This window comes from Mercenaria mercenaria, chromosome 9, assembly GCF_021730395.1.
Source record: "Mercenaria mercenaria strain notata chromosome 9, MADL_Memer_1, whole genome shotgun sequence".
Taxonomy (NCBI): Eukaryota; Metazoa; Mollusca; class Bivalvia; order Venerida; family Veneridae; genus Mercenaria; species Mercenaria mercenaria.
This window is the reverse complement of record NC_069369.1, coordinates 64,620,863-64,644,180: the sequence shown is the minus strand read 5'-3', so window position 1 is coordinate 64,644,180 and position 23,318 is coordinate 64,620,863. Positions and strand designations below refer to the sequence as shown.

Below are 23,318 nucleotides of genomic sequence, written 5' to 3'. Positions count from 1 at the left end.
CGAATTTGTGAGGTCCACTTAGAGATCGATTTTTGTATAATGAACCAGGTAGCATTGTAATCTTTGGATCATTTCTGTGAATCTCTTTTACTAACTTCAGGTCATGATGTATTTAACTGCTTTTCAGATGTATTTACGAAGAAATCTTGCTTTGTTTACAAATTTACATTCACTTCCGGGTTGTTATTAAGCGGTGTCACGGTAACTTTCTCCGTGGCAACGATAGAAGGTCACCATTTTTGTTTTGAAGGCAAATAGACAGAAAGATGAGTTACAAAAGGACTTATGCTGTAAGGATGTGATAAATTATCATAATTTCTAATGAATCAAGCTAAAGTCTAATTATTTTAGTGCAATTTTATCGTAAATTATGGTTGCCGACTGTGAATACTGGTTGCCAGTGCGCAAATTTTGTTTGTGTACATTTTTAGCCAATGACGTTGGCGTCTTGTACGCATTTGTTTTGATGCATTTTTGAGTACCCGCACAAATTTGCAGCGTACCCACTTTTGGTTTTAGTGCACAGGTCTTGGGTATATATACCCGTTGTTCCCGACTTTCGGGGTCTCCACAATTCAAAAACATTTAAGGGCAAATTCTTGTTAGTTGACACCAGAAATTCAGATTAAGTTTATTTCCAAGAGTTGAAGGCCGGCTACCATATTTATCACAATAAATCAGAAATCCTTTAAGGTCATTTATTCTTTAATCTGTCTCGAATATCAGACTGTTTATTTACTCTGTATTAAACATTTTAAGGCTGACTGATAGAATTTTCACAGTATTTTAAAGAGAATTTAAAAGTCTAGGTTTGTGCACTACAGATTTAAGAGAACTGTTTTATCATAGACTACTGTATTTATTGTCCTGTTAATTGTTGACAGATCCTTGTCTTTTCACGTGATATTTTTTGTAGTGCCTGACCGTGCATTTTCGCGTATTTTATTCGAAGCTTGTGACATTGTAAGTCTTATAAGATACCGCATGTATGTGCTATTTATTGTTGGTTCAATCGAGAATTCTAGTCACTCACTGAGTACTAGTATTTGTTAGGGAATAAATAAATAAATCATTTTATTCTTTAGAATTCTATTGTTGTATTCACTTAGTTAAAAATTGATGCTAAGTGTAGTACATTTCCCAAATGGCCTGTGGAGACCAATCCTTTCTATCTGAGTAATTCTTCAAGTCCTGTAAAGAGCCAACACAATTTATACCTAGGTGATCTTGTTGCCTTAATCTATGCAGAACTTCATAGCTAAAGCTACAATCATAGTTCACACCGTGTCAGGTTTTCTACACATCATTCGTAGTCTACATAGATCCTGATTGTCTACGTTTCCTCACAATGTTTCTGATTTTTAGTGAATTTACGTCTTTGATGAAATATGAAAACAAATGGAAGTTAGCTGTGTTCAATGTTTTTTTCAGCTTATAACAAAGACGTGGCGATTCCAAGACACTGTACGCTTACATGTAGAAAAGCTCTATACGTAGTTATCAACATCGGCGTCAATATATGTAATAAAATCTGTAAAAAGATCTTTTAGAAGCAAAGAATGCAACCAAAAAAAAAAAAAAAAAAAAAGCAGAGTGACTCGGTTTGATTGAGTCTGTTCATGAGAGGTAATGAAATGTGCAACACCTCTCAAGCCCCATAGCATCGGCTTAGGCGGAACTCTATTACACATAATTATGTTGAATGGGCTCCATGATCCCAAAGGACTAGAAAATATAACAACACTGAATCCAAGTACGGGGAGACTTTTTATAGCGGCCTCATGGCACTTAAAGATTGCTGTTGTGATAGTTAATAAAATCTGTAAAAAGATCCTTCAGAAGCAAATAGTGCAACCAAAAAGAATAATAGCAGACTCGGTTCGGTTTGATCGAGTCTGTTCATAAGAGGTAATGAAAAATCGCCAGGTAAAACGTTTAAAAATAGAGACAAATTGAAGAAGTATTGCTCTCCAAGTACAATGGTGCAGTTTTCTGTGCTTTCCTACATAACAAATGCAAACAATGAAAAATACACAATTTCTGCATATGCGGATTTCTTCGGACTGTGATATCAGTATATTTTGCTCAGCTGCTGACCACTTTGTAAGGAATATAGCAGCAAATCACTTCCTTGATTTAGTTAACATATTTGTCCTTAATGTAAATGTTATTTTGCACCGGTGCCTTCCTTCCTGTCATGTGTATTCAGCTAACGTTAGCTGTATTAATTTACACTGTGTGTTAGAACTTGTGTGTTTGAAGATACAATTATATCAACAGATTTATTCACTTGTATCTTTGATTTGTCTCAAATATCATAAAGTCTGTAAAAAGATTCGTTGGAAGTATAAAAATAATCATAATCCGCAGCTTTCCCTATATAACTTATAGAAAACAAGATGTATATTGGCTGTTACATTTAAACCCTCCGATAAAAGGTAGACATTTCACCTTCCATACATGATATGCCGTTTATATACATAATATTTCAGTGCTAAACGGTAGTAATCCATCAAATGAGACCATAGTCACACATTATTATAAAAAGTGGTTTTTAATCATGTACGCAGTCTTAAACAAGATTTGACCTTTGCGAGAATCGTCAAGTACAATCGGCAGGGATGTCATTACAAAATCACGTCATAACAGTGTCACGTCATGACAATGTGACTTCATACATAAGGTCAAACAAAAACTCATTTGGGACCATGGAATTGCTCTCCGTAGATCATTGAAGGTTCCATGTACACCGCTGTATGAACGCATCGGAAAATGCCTACAAATTGTGTTTGGTACTTATAACATAAGAAGATGTTGAGTTCTGCTCCACCCGGAGGGCGGGGGCGGTACCTAACATGCACTTCCAATACCCTCCATGAGAAGGTTCAATCAAACAAAGCCAGCAGCATTTTAATTTATGTTGTGTTTAACGACCTGTAGAGTTCACTTTTTTCTCTTGTTTTTTTTATGAATACAAACAATTTAAAACTGTATAACATTGGTATTATTATACTTAAGAAACAAATGTAATAATTATGTTCCTATGTTTTATCAGTGAATAAAATATAGGCAGGAGTTTGGATGCGTATTAATTAAATCATGTGTACCTAGCAGGTGAGATATGAACAATTGTCTAAACTGTATTTACTGATAAAATAAAGGAATCTGTTATTTTTTTGTTACTTGGATTCTAAGTACAAAGATATATCGCATTTTACAGCATGGCAACAGTCAAACTATATTTAACTTTGAGTTTGCACGCCGATTGGAAAGGCACTGCAAAACTGAACTTTAAATGTATAAATATACTAGTAATTTGAGAAGTGTGTGTAAATGTATTAAAACGGCAACATTACCATCTTTCTAAAAATACAAATGGTAATGAATAATTCCAAATAATGTCTTAAAATCAGCGTGGATTTAAAATTACCAAGATAACACATTCTTTACCGTGTAATGTGTGGTTCTCTGAAATTTGACAAAGAAGCAAGCGTACATATACATTTTATTTCACCATATTATAGATAATATGTTTAATTACGACTGTGAGAAGTTTCATTAAAGCTATATTGAAGAAAAATTCTTTTTCGCGAAAATGTTCTCAAATTGTAATTTATCCATAGACGTCCATTATGAAAACTTGTGTGAGGTCTGTATTTTTCAAATCAGTCTAGCCAAAAATCAAGAATACGACCCTATCTGTTTAAAGGTCCAATACTAAGGAAAGTGAACATTTTAATTTCTTTTAAAAAGCACAGAAACTATTTCATTTTATTGGAAAATGAAAGTTGGTATGTAGAAATTCGAAATAAATCGCAGTATATGTACAATTATTTTTCTATGAAGTATGAAGAAAGTTAAAAAGACCTGGGGGGTCGATTCATTGAAATTTCAACATAATACACATACATTTCATTGAGTTCCAAAGACCTTCTGTAAATTTTGACCTGCCAATCTTCATTATTTAGTGTCTTGCAGAAGTCTATGCACTGGCTATGAAAAAAATGCCAACTCACTTTCCCTTAGTAATGGACCTTTAATTGCCGAATTTTCTTAGTATATTGTAAAGTTTTGAAAAATCAGGGTGTAATCAAATTCTATCCTGTAGAAATAAATTTGATCAAATATGCGGAACAACCTTAAACTTAAAATCCATGTAAATACATGGTTGTTGTACAATATTCATTTTCCGTCAAATTAATTAGAAAATCAGTTATTATATTAAAAAACGTAACATCTCAATTTTTTACATGAGCATTCTGACGCGCAGAATTTTATAGCTGAAAATATGTTTGAAATAACAAAACTACTAGTAAACTTAAATGATTTTTTTTCTATCAAAACTAAAGCTTTGCTCGTAAAAATATTCTTGAAATAAGTTAATCAATGATTGTTCAGTTGTAAAAATATTCAATTGGAAAGTATTTCTTTAACACAATACCGTCGGAAAACTACTGTAAAAGAAAGTCGAAGCATTTGTCCTTTCCTAGCTAACTAGAATATTAGAATACTTTTAAACGCTGAATTTGAAACCTATGGATGTGGGATCGTCTATTTCTATTCACTTTGCTTGGATATATCCGCATGTTATCTACGAAAGTTAAAATGAAACTTGCATTCCTTCTGATTTTACTTCGACTCTCTCCTTAACACTTATAATTCTGTAAATCTCACGTATTATGTGATCAACTTTTCAGGATATTTTAAAACCAAGGATAAACTGATTATTTACATGTCTCAAAAACGGTTTGAAATTTATTCTGAAATGAGAGGTGATCGGTTTGGAATGTTGCTCTCTGTATTCCCAATCTATAGAATGTAAATGATGATTTGATATTTTTATATGTGAATCTCCGCACAAAAGGTTTCCACTCTATTTTTACGCCGAATCCTTTTACGTGTGTACAAGTTTGTATGTATAAGAAACAAACGAAACAATTAACATGCTATCGATTTATCCTGCTTACAGCCTCCGTAATGGCCGGATATATTTCAGGAGAGTTATTTGCTTATGAATCTTCTTTTCCGCAACAATTATAGTTTATTAGATTTATATTGAGAAATATGCACGATTTCTGCAGTGGATATATTGTGCATCTTTTAAAGAGCAATATTATCCTGCGACAGAACGTGTGCATATTTCTCGATGCAAATCGAATAATCTTTATAACATCAATTTATATGCAGCATATAAATGATATCGGCATGGAAATATTGACGAGACAACAAACATTAGAATGACGTCACAAATGACATCTGTACCAGATATGAAATTAAGACATGATCAATGTAGCGTAATTAATACATAAGTACGTACAAATGTCTATAAATAACAGTCATACGAGTTTTATGTAGAAATCAAACTAGATAGGCACACGTCAGCAACCTCAAATATGCTTTTCACGTTGACGTTTTTACTCGTACATCCATATTAAGGCACGTTGTACAAATGAAAAATATCTGCCAAAACATGGTAACTCTAAAGTGTGTATATCATTATTCACATTAAATATTAGTTTATATACATATATATTTTACTATATATTGCGCGTATTTATCGGTGTATCCATGTTGACTGCTGCAAACAATGTAGAATTCACGATTGTTAAACTGAATATGCCCCTCTCCATAAAAGACATTTTGATTGAAAACAAGGCTTACCGATTTTGACATTTTTTTTGGTTATCTTTCTTTGCTTCAGTTGGTATTTTGTACAGAAATAAAGTTAATTTATTGAACCTCATAATCAAGGATATTTCGATAAAACATTTTCTCGACATCAGCGATAATTAAGTTAACCCTTAGCCGCTTGCGGCGAGTGATTTTGCTTTTGCGACCTGTGCAGACCAAGATCAGCCTACACATGATCATGGTCTGCACTGTTCGCTATTCAGCCAGTAAACTTTCAGTGAACACCCTGTAAATAATAAGTGATGCTGCCCAAATTGAATGATGGACCAGACCATTTTAGAAATATAGCAGGGTAAGGGTTAACCAGATCGGAAGTACCTAATTTCATATAGTGTTGAAACATCTCGATTCCTCGTCCTTAGTCAAAGCCAAAACTAAAGTAGTTATGAACGTTCGGATAAAAACTTCTACAATGTAGAATCTATTTTAATCCTGAGTTTTCAAAACTTCAAAATATACTTTAGAAAATTCGGCAAAATAATAGGGTCACAATTTCGACAACATTTTCGCGCATACATTTTTTCAACAATTCTCTGCAGAGACAATTCGGAAAGTAAAAAAGATAGGGCCGTGTGTTTTATTTTTTGTTTGACTGATTTGAAAAATGTGGACATTGCACAAGTTTCCATAATGGAATAAACGACAGATGGCATTAACTTTTTTGCCGGAAAACTGCACAAAATAGGTCATTAAAATAAGAACAACCATTAAAAAGCCAACAACTCAGATCCTTAAACGAAACCCTTGAACTGAACATGTATGAGAGTGTTCATAAAGTATTCGTACGAATTAAATACATAAAACACACAAAATACACACCGAGGACAAATCAGATACATAAAGGAATACAGAAGGGCATCGTTATGTAAAGTTTAATGGAAAAATATACCCCAAGACAACCTAAACGGATTAAATGTGTTTCAGACCTCACTTTTAATCCGCAAAATGTTCTAAATGACATTACTTATACCATTACCTTCTGCTAGCGTTAAAATGAATACCACAAGCTATGAATGAAAGTGATTAAAGCGATGATACCCTGCATCGATTTAGATTATTCAAGTTTTCACAGATATGTTATATTCTTTATATTCATTCAGACTGTGGAGACCTTTCTATGAAATCTTGTTAAACGGCGACTAGTGGCAAAACCAAGGACAATGATCCGATAAGAACGCAGTATCCAGACAACGAAACCTTATATATAACAGTGTATGCACCGATATATTCAGGAAAGATATGCACATAAAATATGACATGAAACCTACAGACAACGTGGACTAAATGCACAATCTGGCCCAGCCTTGGAAAGATAAGTGGTAAAAACAACACTGGAACTTTTAATCGGGTTAACAGTACGCACAAAATAAATTATCGCTCTTCCAGAGTTGCAGACAGTAAATAGAGTTACCATCGCCAGGTAGTACTTTAACATCGTGCAGTTGTCGTAACAAAAGGATGTAAACAATGTGTACCGAATAACAACTGGAAATTTGCCATTAACTATAATCAAGTGAAGGTGAAGTCTGTTAAATACATGCATAAAAAGTGGGACTTGGACATACCATGTCGCATAAAAGCTTAACTATTACTAAAACATTTCAAAATCCAATCTAAATTGCCAGAGTGAAATTTACTAGGTGTATAATAACAACGATAGACAGGCTGTACGGGTGTATTGTTAATTATTGATTACGTTGGTTTATGTCATGCTTTGATCGCCAATCTTATCTATTCAAAAATATATATTGAATATTATCTCAAATGAATGAGAGAAATTAACCATACAAAAGTCATATATCTTTGTATAGGTAATGTTGTTAAGGACGCTCGCTACTGTTTCGTAATTTTTTTCTCAATAATAGATTTTGATGAAATGTTTTGTATTAAAAGATCATGTTATGATGTATTGAAAATTGAAATAAAAATACTAGATCACAAGCTTTGTTTCAATTTAATTTGCCCCTAGATATGGTGCTATTTTTAATATATTTTAAAATTTCTATAATCCTAAAGTATATTTCAGTAAAGTACAATAATCAGCATAAATTTGATATCTAAGAATTTTTATAACGGAAAACAATATTATATCTTTTTGAAACATGCTCAGAGAAATCAAAAGAAAATGATTTTTGTAAAGAAAGGAATACTTGTTCAGCAGACCCAAGGGCTATTTTTGCATGTTTTTGTCAATTTTAAGTTGGTACTTCTGCTATTTTATCGATTTTCACACAATAGAATTTAGTCAAGCTCTGCACATACCTTTGGTAATGTCTATCTAATCTAAAACAAAAAGAAAATTGATAGGTCACCACATTAGATTTCGCTTAAATCAAATTACAACGAGGTGGGGTGTGGCGGGCATTTATACAATGCAGGTTGGTGCGAAATACTCTTTCAGTGTTTGAGCAAATGACTTAGAGATATATCAAATTATCAAACGGCAGATTTCTTAATAAGCGGATTTTAAGGTGTTTCTGGAGCATTTTGATATCATAGAACGATGGAAGTTTCCGCCTTTCTCCGAACAAACCCTATAGTTTACGAACACGGATGTACGGTATGGGTACGGTACGGAGTTAGAAACAGCTGTGACTCAATGCAGAGTTGGAGCGCCGGTATAAATTACAGACTCCAGTATATGTCGGATTGAAGCAATTTGAACTAAATGTACTTTAAATGTATATATTTTGTAACCATGGTGATACTTACCCTAACATTTAGTCAGTATTTCATACATATTTTACATTAAATGCATGCGAACATACAATAATTTGCGAATTTTTGCCGTACGCGACATTAGATAATCACTTCCGGGCATGCGCAGAAGACCGTTCCAACTCTATAGTGAGCTACATCGATTAGAAACACAACTAAATAGGCACGGTGTTGGGGTAAATATCGGCCCGTCCGGAAAAACTGTAGCGTGTGCCTTTAAATATAGAGGTTATCTATTGATCAGTTCATATACGGTGCTTACACAGAGACCAGTAAACCGACGGTTACCTATATTCTATTTATCATGTATCCTGTCGCTAATATACATACGCAACAACTGTAAAAGTTCTTAATGGAGTTTTGCTAAAAAGTTTGGGCAACATTTAATATTATGCCTTCTCTCGGTTATATTAATATATTTCATCAAATTAACACAGAGTCACTTTAAAGTGGTAAAGTCGTTTAAAAAATTGAAAGGAAGTGAATATTGATTCATCCTTACTCCTCCACTAGCTACTGTCAGGTATATTTCCTGTATAGCTCTGGTGAAACAAGATAAATGGATTGCTTATAATTTGCAGCGATATATTGTTAAAATCTACTCATACCTTGCAGCTGATTTATCGAGATAGATCCTAACTTGCAGTGCCTGCTTATGATACATATTTCTGTCATAATAAAAACTCCGCGAGATAAAGCGTGATGCAGACACGAGATATGTAATGGGTTCTTGTACTTTTGATGAACATTTAGACACATTTCAGATTTCAGTGTTAACGAAGTCATTTGTTTTCGATCTGCATGGAATCAATTAGCAATATGACAGAAAACTTTTAGTTCACTTACTTTTCATGGAATGATTTGCTCCTCTGGTTTTCAAGGTCATCATCCTTCCTAATAGTGGCTTTATAAACTATATCATCGTTTATGACACGATCGGTACTGAAATTCTTTATTTGTTTCTTCAGTATTGCCGTAAAATAATTCCTGTCTATTTTTCCACAGTAAGAATATTTCATCTAGACTTTAATTTATCATTTCAATTTCAATACATCTTCAAGTATAGACATTTCCAACCAGACATTTCCGTTTTGAAGTCACGGGCGAAATGTTCTTATTTAGCTCCTCGACTATGTTTTATGTCTACTTCCATTTAATTATGAGCAGTTGGTGAGAAATGCGAAAGTATAAATACAATCTAAAAGCAGATCCTTTGGAAACATAGAAATCAATCAAGCAAAATAAAACAGATATGATTTGACTGAGTCTGATTATGAAAGGTAAAGAAATGTGCAACGCCTCTCATGTCCCCTAGGACCGGCATAATTGAAATCTGTTATACAGAAACATTGAATGTACTCCCTGATCCCAAAAGACAATAAATATAACAACAACGTATACATGTATGGGGCTACTTTACACGCGCCATACGGCACTTAATGACTAATGTTGTGATAGCAGGTAAAAACTATAAGAAGATCCGTTGGATGATAGAATGCAACCTAGCAAAATAATAGCAGACGCGAAGTCGTGACTTAATTCGAAAGTACATGAATTGTATGAATACAATCTATAAACAGATCCTTTGAAAGCAGACACAGTTTGACTGAGTCCGTTTCTGAAAGGTAATGACCCACCCACCTAGTATGTGTAAACATTGCAATAATGTAGCGCGATTCTTGTTAATTTGTTGGTCCTAAGAAGGTGTATTTGTTGGTCAAATTGATTTTCTTAACAGATCAAAATCGTGCTGAACACGTTACAAAGAACCTTGTTCTATAAGTTTATTGTTGAATGTGATTCCCGTGTCCGAAAAGCATTTCACAATACGTACATTGACATCCCCTCCTAGAAAGAGTGGTCATTAGCACAATTTTGTCTGACATTTATTATTCTCTTAAACTACTGTCATTAGTATAATACAAATATGTTGCCATAGAAACATCATATGTCTCTTAATACAAGTTTGAATAGGCGAAGCCGTTTTTATGTGATTTTGAAAATTGGAATATGCGTAGATTCCTCCTTAACCGCTAGGTCACTGGTCCAATACGCAGTGGAGTGAAGTTTGTATGTATACCGAAATATGAATCATATTAGTTTATATGTCTATTGAAGTATACGTTTTAATACAGCTTCTAGTGCGAAAGGTCGCGAGTTCATTTCTTGATCCCAAATTGTTGGCAGTACCTTCCTTGCTGGCACTCAACATGAAAAGAGAAATGGGGGTTTCCTCTCTCATATCCTTTTGGTGGCATCCGCTTAACTGCGCGAACAAGTTTATCACTCGACAACATGACAAACCGTGATTACTTAGCAATCTGCATTTGACGTATATACATTTGTTACTGCTTCACTGATCGTACCGTGGCAATACCCAAGTGATCCTTTGTTGTTTTACTTTGTAAATTTGCTTGTGTTTGTATGTATTCTTCGTTAGCTCGTTGTAAAACACTAAAATATGTGGCGTTGACATTATTTAAAACGTTCATTTGGTGATGTCAAACATGGAACTCTAGAGCCACAGCCTGTCCAGTATGGTTTGGCGACTATCCCATACTGAAATACCTGGTGTTTGACTTTTAAATCATCAAACCTATTCAGATTTTCAATACTGAGCGGAACTTTCTTATCTGGTTCTCCTACAGACTTGACTGTGAGACTATCTATAGAAGAGTCTCTTCTTAAAGCATTTTGAATCAATTGTTTTCTAAGCAGAAGTCTTGGTGATGTAAACGGTGACGTGAATGTTTTATCCGGTGACGACAACAACGATTCTCTTCAGGAGAATCCACTCCGTCGGCTTTTCCGGGTAGACGGCGGCGTAGGAGTATCTGAGATTTGTCCATTTTCTACATATAGCTTTCTTTGAAGCACAGGTGACGGACCTTGAACAAATGACGTTCTAGGTAAGGTACACTTGAACCTGTATTTATATCATCAGTAGTTTGTTCATACGATTCAGTGCGTGTTTCCGGTTCCTGGTCAAGAAGTTGTGGACAAGAACTATATCTCGATATTGATTGGCTAGAACTTCGCCTATCCTGGTAATTATAATACTCATTAGCATTCTCGTCACTATCGAAAATGTCGTCTGCTCCCCGACTATGCTTGCGCGCTACTAGTAAATGTGATAGTTTCCTTGATAATTCCTTGTGTTTTTGCTCGTCCGCCATTGCTTGATACTTTCAAATAAGAATTCTGCAACGAAACAGAAAATAAATTTAGAAATCCATGTTTTTCAGCATGGTACGAACAAGTTCTGTAATGTCTAGTATTAGGAAAACCCATTTTTGGAGATTAAGCTTCTATTCCAACCCAATCCCATACTTGTTTTCTTACAAGCAAATAACTGAAAGTTTGACCTTATAATGCATCAAATCCTTGCTTGTTCGTCATAGTGAATACGTCATAAGTGCCAGCTGAAAACGAATATGACAAAATATAACAGGAAAATTTTTGGTTAACCCAACCCAATACTTGTTTTCCTGTCAAGCAAAGAACTGAAAGTGTGACCTTATCATGCAATGAAATCGTTGCTTGTTTGTCAGAATGAATACGTCATAAGAGCCAGCTGAAGATGAATATGACACAATCTTCAGGAAAATTATTGGTTGAATCGAAACAGTGATTTTATCTTTGAAAATTGTACAAGCTTGGCTATGATATCGTTATAAAAGTATCGCGCATAAAACACATAAAAGAATGAATGGGAAATTTTTAACAATTGTATATTAAACTTTCAAATTTGCTACAACTTGTACAATCTGTGTCATTGTTCTTACAATTCGTATTGTTTTGAAAATAACAGTAAAAAACAAGAAGTATCTTTAAAAATGATACACGGCCGCATTAGTTAATGTACATTTTAAGCTACGAAACGTGCATGTACTCTGCACATTTACATACGATCGGGTATTTATAAAGCAAAAGCAAAACCAAATGTAGTTTTCAAAGTAAAATTTTCATATATTTTTATGTAGAACACATTTTACAGAACACATATTTTACATCATTATTATAGTAATCATAATCTAGGAAACTTTGACAAGAAATAAGACTAAAAAGGAGGAGCCGAAAATTGTGTGTGTGTGTGTGAGTGTGTGTCAGGGGGCAGAGGAGGGGAAATCAATACCGGCCTGCTGCCGGAATAATGATGAATATTCAATAGTAGAGGCGCGTTCCAAAAACACAGCCTCCCCAAAGCGCTTCCCAAAGCAACTAGAGGTGCAAAAGACTAGCACACAAACACACGCACAAACAAAGCAAACGCACAAAACAAAACGTATACATAAAGGTGCACAGTGTGATACACCTCCTCACTTAGGTAATTTTCTTTTTATTTTTTTTTTTTTTTACCACTTGGGTAAACTAATTCGATACAACTCTAGACTCATGACTCGGTCAGTCATTTAACGTATGTATGATAAGTGTGTTTATATTATGTAAAGATGAACTATTTTGCACGGCGACCAGCTAAAAGCTCATGCCATGTGGTTATTGATTTGTATAACATTGTTCCTCGTAGATTACAGCTACGCATTAAGGACGCTTATTTATTCATCGCTACGGCATTTTAGCTGCATTTTGGTAAAAACTAGCCATATTTATGAGTGGTTGACAAGATATCGATAAAATGTAAATAAAAGTTATAGTGATGTCTTTCAAAATATTTTGTTTGCAGTGTATCTTAAAAGAGAAGATAAATTTATATTTCAACTGCTATTAACTATTCATTACAACTTAACAGTTATTCCGCATTTTCACAGCACAGTATGTATCACTGGGAAGTATTCATGTATATAGCTATTTTCAATTTATTATTTATTTTATTTCTACCACTTTGCAGTCACTGCTGTAAGTCTCTACAATCACAGAATCTCTAGAATAACATACTAGCGACATTTCCTTACAGAGCTAATTAAAATAGAAAAATGAGCTGCAAAATACAACACCCGTATTACTGAAGACCGCTATATATTCGTATAAACGAAAATATACACAGAAGAGTCGACAAAACAACAGGGTCCTTTTCTCGATGTTTTGCTAGACTGTTTTGAAAAAAGACCTCACTCAAACTTTCAAAATGAGAGTCTATGGGAAAAATCACAAATGCGATAACATTTTTGCGAATATATTTTTTCTACAATTCTCCACTGAGACAAAGCGAAAAGTAAAGACGAGAGGGTCGTGTGTTTTCTTTTTTGCTAGATTTGGACTTAGCACAAGTTTTCATAATGGACGTCTTTTAGAATGTGGCTTTTTAAACTGTATCGTTGTTTATGCTACGATCGGTACTGAAATTCTGTATATTGTTATATTGCCGTAAAATATTTCTTGTCTTTTTTCCACTCATTTCGGTTTTCATAGATATTTTATAATTTTAATTTCAATACATCTTCAAGTATAGACGTGCTCAATCAGATATTTCCCTTTTGAAGTCACGAGCGGAATGTTCTTATCTAGCTCCTCGACTATGTTTTATGTTTAGTTCCAGTGTGTTAAGAGCAGTTGGTTAGAATTACAAAGGTATCAATACAATGTTAAGCAGATTCTTTGGGAACATAAAATGCAATCAAGCAAAATAAAACAGACACGACTTGACTGAATCAGATTATGAAAGGTAAAGAAATATGCAATACCTCTAATGTCCCCTAGGACTGGCTTAAGCGAACTCTCTTATACAAAAAACATTGAATTTAAATGTACTTTGTGATCCCAAAAGACAATAAATGTAACAACAATGTATTGTATAAAATTTTACAGGCGCCACATGGCACTTAATGGCTAATGTTATGATAGCTGTTAAAATCTATAAGAAGATCCGTTGGATGCATAGAATGCAACCTAGAAAATAATAGCAGACACAAAGGCGTTACTTAATTCGAAAGTACATGTATGAATACAATCTATAAACAGATCCATTGAAAACAGACAGGTTTCCCTGTTTGATATTTATCCTTGCTTTTTACTCAGACTTTTAATGAAACGTATTGAAATGTACCCCACGCCACCCTTCCCGAGCACCTGCTTAAGCTTAAGTCCGACTCAAGTATTTACTCCATCGAGTATGTATAAACATTGTAATAATTTAGCTCGAGTATGTTTAATTTGTTGGTCCAAAGCATGTGTGTTTGCTGGCCAAATTTATTTTATTAGCAGAGATCGGCATCGTACTGAACACGTTACAAATAACCTTGCTCTACCATGTCGGACTTCGACTATATTACTGAATGGAATTCCCTTGTCCGCAGAAGTTTTTCACAATGCGTCTACATTGACTTAAATTACCATGAGTTTTATTTTACACCACTATATCCCCTCCTAGAGAGAGTGGTCATTAGCACAATTTTGTCTGACATGTATTATTCCCTTAATCTTTTTCATCACTATTATACAAATATGTCGCCATAGAAACATCTCATGTCTCTAAATACAAGTTTGAATAGTTTTAGGTTTTATGCGATTTGCTTTGAAATTGAATTTTGCGTTGCTTCCTCCTTAACCGCTTGGACACTGGTCCAATACGCAGTGGAGTAAAGCTTGTATGTATACCGAAATACGATTTATATTAGAATATAGAATGAAGAACTAGTATACTTTTACTTACAGCTGAATTTTTAATACAGTGTATGTCAATTTATTCCTGCTAAAGTAGTGGAAGAGTGTCGGCTTCTTGTGCGACAGGTCGTGGGTTTATTTCCTGGTCCCAAATTGTTGCCAGTAGCTTCCTTGCTTAGTACTCAACGTGAAAAGAGAAATGTTTTTTCCTCTCTCATATCCTGACATCCGCTTAACTGCGCGAATAGTTTATCACACGACAACATAACAAACAGTAGTTACTTAGCGATCTGCAATTAACGTATATACATTTGTTAATGCTTCAGTAACCGTTCCGTGACAATACCCAAGTGATCCTTTATTTTGTTTTGTTTCGTCGTTTTACTTAGTAAATGTGTTTGAGTTTATATGTGTTGGTCGTTTGCCCATCAATGAACGCACTCCTGTGGGTTGCGGTTTGGCGGATCTGCGTTCTTTGCGCGTGACTTTTCCCAAAGGATATTTATCTTTCTCCTTTACACTATTTTGATATTGATATTGATTCCTGCAGCAATTATGTACATTTGATTTATTTGATTACAGGTGCACGTAATTTCTGAAATATTGGTCGTTAGAAAGTATGACCGTGTTTATTAACTTCTTTTCTAAGGATCATAGCGATAAGACATTTGCTATCTAAGTTAAGATACCGTTCCTGTAATTGCATTTAAACGTGTACAGTTCACATCACAAGTTCTGTCCTTCCTATCATGATATTTCGGTACAAAATGTTGGCACTGAGTCAATTAAAAAACGAGGAATTTTATCTTTAAAACTTCAATATTTTTCCCAGATTTTTCAAAACCTTCCTTACGAGACCCCAATGTTGACATAATATTCGTTTCAACCCCAGGTACACATACCATTTGTGTTTCGATAAAAATAATGACTTCATTCACAGTAAAAAACAATGCGATAAAACAAAGTCAGTAAATGCATTTTCTTCTCCTGACCCAATAATATATGAAAACCGAAATAATAAGTAATTATCCTAGATTCATTATTGCCCAATGTCCACCTTTCAGGCGTATTCTTCTGCGATTATTTAAGAACTGAATGTCATTTCTTGTGCGTTAATAGTGGTATAAACCACACTGGGACTTCTGGCAAATCGATGATTGTGTTATTTACCATAAGCCCCTGTGTGGTTTATATGAACGCATAAGAAAAACATTAAATCATTATGTTTACATATTTACAGTAGCTGTGTACAAAAGTATTAGGTTTCTTGCTATAGATATAAAAAATTCAGATAATAAATCTTCGACTACTGGTCGTTTCAATGAACAGAAAGACCCTCCAACGGTACAGTTCCTAATTTTACCATTAACATACTTTAGATAAGATATAAAAGACCCTCCCACGTTATTTTGTATTTCGCCTTCCTATAAAAATAAAGTTCCTAATTTTTACTTTAAAAGATCTTTAAATCCAAGGAAATCGAAAGTCGGGTTGATTAAATTTTAATCTTTAACGTGAGGAAAATGAGATTTAGCTTGAAATTCATTGAAATCCAATGTTCTTTTTGAAATTGTGATTGCCGATTTGAAACCACGACATTTTTGTTTCTGGTTTTCTATTTGTGAACGCCTATTAAATCTCGCAAAAATGTCGCCCTTAATATTATTGTACCAAAGTCGTAATACAAAACGGAACGTGATTTTCTTTCTGTACAATTTTCAAAGTGAATATTACGTATTTGTAAGATGCACATAATAAGGACGGAAACCGGGGTAAGCAACTAACGTATATGCCATTTTTGTAGCACTGTAATGTCACTTCTGTACACGTAAGGACATAAAAAGCACCCCATTTATCCATTTGGAAAATCTAATCCAAGAAACTTTCATAATTCATAGACAAACGAAATATGTATAATGATAAAAAGTATAATGGTGGTGATATTTCTGAGCTGAAACGAAAATTGAGCCGCACCATGAGAAAACCAACATAGACGGTTTGCGACCAGCATGGATCCAGACCAGCCTGCGCATGCGCGCAGTCTGGTCAGGATCTATGCTGTTCGCTTTTAAAGCCTGGAGTTGGAGAAACTGTTAGCGAACAGCATGGATCCTGATCAGACTGCGCGGATGCGCAGGCTGGTCTGGATCCATGCCTGTCGCAAACCCACTTTGTTGGTTTTCTCATGGCATGACGCAATTGGCTTTTTCTTCGGAAGTATAGAGTTCCGTTGTCATTGTCGGAAAAGAATATTGAATATCCGTTTAAGTCTTTACTCAGTTAGAAGATAAATAAATTGACCAGGTTTTCCCGATGATATAAGGTTAAGTTGCAAAACGCTAAATTATGTGACGTTGACGTTATTTAAAACGTTCATTTGGTGATGTCAAACATGGAACCGAAATTCCTGGAAGGTGTTTGACAATGTCACATTGACCTGTTTGAAATGTCACATTGACCTGTTTGAAAAACACCTACTTTTGAGAATAAGTCAATACTGATTTTAATGACTATACCATTTAGTTAATAAAAGTCTAGACATGGTGAGAAAATAGTTGTTCAGTTAGAGTTTGTGATATATATTTCAACATGTAATAACATCTACTTCTGTAAACGCGTCCACTGAATTTTGCATATTAGCATAAGGATCACGTGCACAGGTCACAACGTTTACGTTTCAAATTTAATAAAAGAAACCACCATGTTATTGGATCAAGTTAAATAAATAATAATATGTAAAAATCAAAATATTTGAATACAATTTGCAAGAATGAAATTATTGCCATAAATGAACGAGTCCTTGAGTACACACGTTAAAGAATCGAACAGCACGTCGATTCGTACGGGTATCATATACGTGCACTGACCAGCCGCATGACCTCCTTGGCCTTCCAACTATATGGAACAAGGATGAGTGAAAGCTTTCAAAGTCATCAAACTAAACCGCAGGACTACTTGTATCTTAATGCCATGATTGGTAGGATAATGGCGTTTGTTGCTTACCCATTAGAATATCTTGTGGAAAAGACCGAACATAAATATTCAGTTGTTTTTATCTTGTCGCAGTATGTCTGATTAGTCCGACATGGAAATGAGGTTTCTTAGAATATAAATCTGCGTAATCATTTAGGGCTCACGGCAGCAATTTCCTTTACTGTTTCATCAATTACACATACAAAATGTACTGTTTAATCAGTGCATAATAAAATATACGTTAATGGTGTAAAATGCATTTTGACTAGGACAGAGATGTCCCAATTCTAAGACACGGTTACGCGTAAATGTGGAACCCCCTATTCGTACGAATTAATGATTGCTGAAAGTCGTGTTGCTCGTTACATGTAAATTTTCTGGTTCAGGCCCTTACTCATCCATGCAATCTATTGGGTCCGATGAAATGCTTCTGCAATGACTTAAGAAAATGGTGGGGGTAGGTGCGCACCATATCCCGGTTTAAGCTCCCCAGCGGTGTTTTTTAGCTACTGGCCGTTCTAACGCTTTGCTCCACTTTATTTCTTTATTTGTGTATCGCCCTTGTTTTAATGTGTGTTTCACTTCGTTTTTGTATTTTGGTCGAATGTACGTCTATGCATGCACTGGTGTTGTTGTGGATCTTTGAACGTTGTGTTTCCTCTTTGATATTTATTCTTCCCCACCCACCCCAAAGAAAGCCTCATTGTAGTTCTACGCATTGTTCTGCGCTTTGACTTTGACATCCTTATTACATTTATTAAAATCCTACACGCACCTGGACATGCACCAAATCTTAATCTTTCGAATATTTGAAATTTGGTTTAACAATAAGTAATTCCTTTAACCTTATTAAATACTTTATTGAGGAACAAGAATAACTTTTATTATGACCACTTTGTCTAAAAATAAACGATAAAATAAGTGTAAAGGCATTGTAAATATTAGAGATGGTACCTAAAAAATCAAATTCATCTATACAGTTTATTTTCAGGGTGAAATGATAGCTAAGTGCACCAATTTACTAAATATATTGATGGTTTTACTCCTCTCCATATAAAAATAGAAATATTTGATATTTGAAAAAATGACTTCCTCAAAATATCTGAAGCAAAATGGACAACTCTTGTATTGACCGTTTTTCAATGACATAAGGTTCTCCCCAATTATAGTCTGTATCAAAAGTATCCACAGCTAAATAAATTCAATAGAGTAAAGTGTAAGTTTAGTTTATTTTCAACACTTTTAAATAGCCTATACTGAACTTTCTTTTGTCTTTTAATAAAACCAAAATCCAAGACTAGCCAAGGGTCTAAAACTCAGGAAAAAAATCTGAGTGAAAGGGAATGGCATGCTCTTTATTATAAGCTTACCAAAACCATACCAAAAATGTACCTGAAAGAAGTTATTTAAAATTTAATAATGTAAACAAACCCCCTCACCATTTTGCCATCAATATTTTCCACTCATGAATGCACTCAATTCAGGTGATAATTATTGATATAATTGTAAATGAGAGGCCCCAACAAAAATCATGTTTTTCAAGTTATGTAAACAGTTTTAAGTTGTAAATTAATGTTGATATCTGAAGTTTCTTAGTTATAAAACATTTCACAGTTTGTTACAATAAGGTAGTTGACCTCTAACGAAAATCATCAATAAAATAATCTCCATATGCTTTTTCATTAGTTATTCGTTGTTCGTGGAAAGCAATGATCGTGATAATTCCATCCAGAGAATGTTGAATTGCTTAAAAATACATTGCAGAGAGTCATTACCTATCAGCTACCTACCTTAAAGTGTTGTATTTACAACCACTGCCTCAAAATGTTGTAATTTCATTTGATGACAATTACTTTTTGTGTTTCATTATTTGCAGCAAAGTACTCTTGAACAGTAAGAGAAATGCTTCAAAATGACTATTTAAAGCGTAAGAAACACTTTCAAAATGATTCATTGAAGTGATGAACATATTAAGCAGTATAGCTACATTGTTACATAAACATGATACCAATCTAACTTCTTTTTTAAAATTCTCATTGTTGGATATATACATTGTACATTTAAATATATAAATTTTGTGTAAACCGATTAATCATCCGATCATTGAGAACAATAAATAACTTTGGCTAAAAGATCAAAACTTTATAACGTTTCTTAATTTCGTAAAATTTCTTTAATGGAATTTATGCATTATTTCACTGAATTTTCATGCACTGCTAAACTTTCTATCAGGGCCTCAGTACAAATTATAAAATAACTGTAAGTGTAAGCCATGAGAAAAGTGTGCGTGTTCGATACTGAATACAAAGCGATCTAAACAAATGAAGGTCATATTTTGCCTGCCTGAGCAGTTGATGGTAAAAGGACCTATTTGAGTTTCTTTCACTTTTGACCAATGTTTTATGTTTGCTTCCATTTATTGGTCAATTCAGAGTTGTTCCCCTTAGATTTTCTTTGGTAGGTACCATCTCTATAAATATATGTGATGAAGGTACACGCTGTATTTGCATTTATAATGCTCTGAGTATATCAGCACATTAACACCTCCGTATTTTAATACTATCAGCCAATCAGATGATGAGCTCCATATAACTAACCAATGAAATTTCATCCTAGTTTTCGTGGTAATACTGCAAATATTGAGCACCTGAATATAGATCAAAAGGAAATTGAATTTTCACTTCTTATATTGGTGGTAGTTGTATATTGCTTCTTGATTTAATCCTGTCCGTCTGTACAATTTGTAAAGTTTGTAACCAGTTTTCACATTTATTCACAGTGTCAGAAACCTCAGGTTGAATACTTCGTCTACCCCGAACTTTGTGTACCTTTCCTTTTTCTTCTTTTGGACTCTTTAAAGCTTCATCTTTTGATTTTAAATCATCAAACCTATTCAGATTTTCAACACTGAGCGGAACTTTCTTATCTGGTTCACCTACAGACTTGTCTGTGAGACTATCTATAGAAGAGTCTCTACTTAAAGCACTTTGAATTAATTGTTTTCTAAGCAGAAGTCTTGGTGATGTAAACGGTGACGTGAATGTTTTATCCGGTGACGACAACAACGATTCTCTTGAGGAGAACCCACTCCGTCGGCTTTTTGGTGTAGACGGTGGCGTAGGAGTTTCTGAGACTTGTCCATTTTCTACATATAGCTTTCTTTGAAGCACAGGTGACGGACCTTGAACAAAAACACATTGACGTTCTAGGTAAGGAACACTTGAACCCGTATTTATATCATCAGTAGTTTGTTCATACGATTCATTGCGTGTTTCCGGTTCCTGGTCAAGAAGTTGTGGACATGAATTATATCTCGATATTGATTGGCTAGAACTTCGCCTATCCTGGTAATTATAATACTCATTAGCATACTCGTCAGTATCGAAAATGTCGTCTGCTCCCCGACTTAGTTTGCGCGCTACTTGTAAATGTGATAGTTTCCTTGGTGATTCCTTGTGTTTTTGCTCGTCCGCCATTGCTTTATACTTTTCACATTAGTATTCTGCAACGAAACAGAAAATAAATTTAGAAATCCATGTTTTTCAGCATGGTACTGTAATGTCTAGTGTCAAGAAAACCCATTTTTGGAAATTAAGCTTCTATTCTAACCCGATCCCATACTTGTTTTCCTACAAGCAAATAACTGAAAGTTTGACCTTATAATGCATCAAATCGTTGCTTGTTCGTCATAGTGAATACGTCATAAGAGCCAGCTGAAAACGAATATGACACAATATAACAGGAAAATTATTGGTTAACCAAACCCAATACTTGTTTTCCTGTCAAGCAAAGAACTGAAAGTGTGACCTTATCATGCAATGAAATCGTTGCTTGTTTGTCATAATGAATACGTCATAAAAGCCAGCTGACGATGAATATGACGCGTGCTAACAGGAAAATTATTGGTTTGATTGGTTGAATCGAAAGGTTTTATTTCAAGCAGTGATTTTACTTTGAAAATTGTACAAACTTGGCTATAACCTCGTTGTATGTGATATCGCGCATGTGAACTTCAAGCAATGACTTCTATCAAACTCTACACCACTACAGGACATGATATTTAGCATAAAAAGATTCAAGTTACTGTACTATTTTATTTGAATTTGCTTTGGTATCATCATCCTTTCGTATATATGTTGACCATGACAAAAAAGTTGAAATATATAGTTAATTTTTTTTATAAAGATGTGTTTTGTGCATGCCTGTTATTTCTACAAAAAGACTGATATTCGCGTGCACCAATAAAAATGAATCTAGTATTAAACGCCTATGCTAACACACCCTCCCTACACGTTGTCTTAATTATTGCTGAAAGTCTGTGCTTTTTTTATCAGTCTTCATACACTACGCACATAAACTACAACTTACGCGGTGTATAAGAAACATTTTGCACGTGCTTATTTTGAGCAATGATGAATGATTTTCTATTAAAACTAACTTGTAAACGTAACTTTTTTCTTAAACTACTCTAATGAAATATATCTAATAACCTCAACGCTTAAACGTACGTTAAGATGCATTGATTACCAAGCGTCTTATACCCAGCAAAGGTAAGATCAATGTACACTTGTAATGAACTAACTAAGCGGAATATCGCCATTTAATATATTGCTATTAATTTTAGGCAATTAGTATTCAGGATATCAGAACAAATCGTTAAAACGTTAATCAGTTTTCTCACTAATGTACATTTTCATGTATGTATTTCCAGATAAATGTTTTCGTCGTATAATGTTTCACAGGCAGATTGAATATAACGCAGAAAACACATAAAAGAATGAATGGGAAATTTTGAACAATTGTATATTAAACTTACAAATTTGCTACAATCTGTGTCTTTGTTCTTACACTCTGTATTGTTTTGAAAATAACAGTAGAAATAATGATAAATATTAAAGCCGCGTTCCAAAAGCACAGTCTCCCCAAAGCGCATCCTAAAGCTACTAGCGGTGCAAAAGACTAGCACACAAAGACAAAGTAAACACACAAAAACAAAACGTATACATAAAGGAGCATAGTGTGACACCGCCTCGGAACTGTCAGTGCCAAACCACCACTTGGGTAAACTAGCTAATACGATACAACTCTAGACTCATGTCTCGGTCAGTCATTTAACGTATGTATGATAAGTATGTTTATTTTATGTGAATATTAACTATGTTGCACGACGACCAGCTAAAAGCTCATGCCCTGTGGTTATTGATTTGCATGACAAGTGTTCTTCGTAGATTACAGCTATGCATTAAGAACGCTTATTTATTCATCGCTACGGCAGTTTAGCTGTATTCTGGTGCAAACTATCCATATTCATGAAAGTTGTTGACAAAATATCGATAAGATGTAAACAAAAGTTATAGAGATGTCTTTCAAGATAT

General features: G+C 34.3%; 1 protein-coding gene across 4 annotated transcripts in view; it reads right to left on the bottom strand.

The window, feature by feature from the left end:
* Positions 1-18,782: 18,782 nt before the first annotated feature.
* LOC123548064 (uncharacterized) overlaps positions 18,783-23,318 on the bottom strand; it is a 69,040-nt gene continuing 64,504 nt past the window's right edge. For all 4 annotated transcript variants that reach the window (XM_045335296.2, XM_045335294.2, XM_045335295.2 and 1 more), the window contains exon 2: positions 18,783-21,445. In XM_045335296.2, the coding sequence (XP_045191231.2) occupies positions 20,628-21,419 (792 nt within the window). In that variant the 5' untranslated portion in view covers positions 21,420-21,445 and the 3' untranslated portion in view covers positions 18,783-20,627. The remainder of the gene's footprint in view (positions 21,446-23,318) is intronic.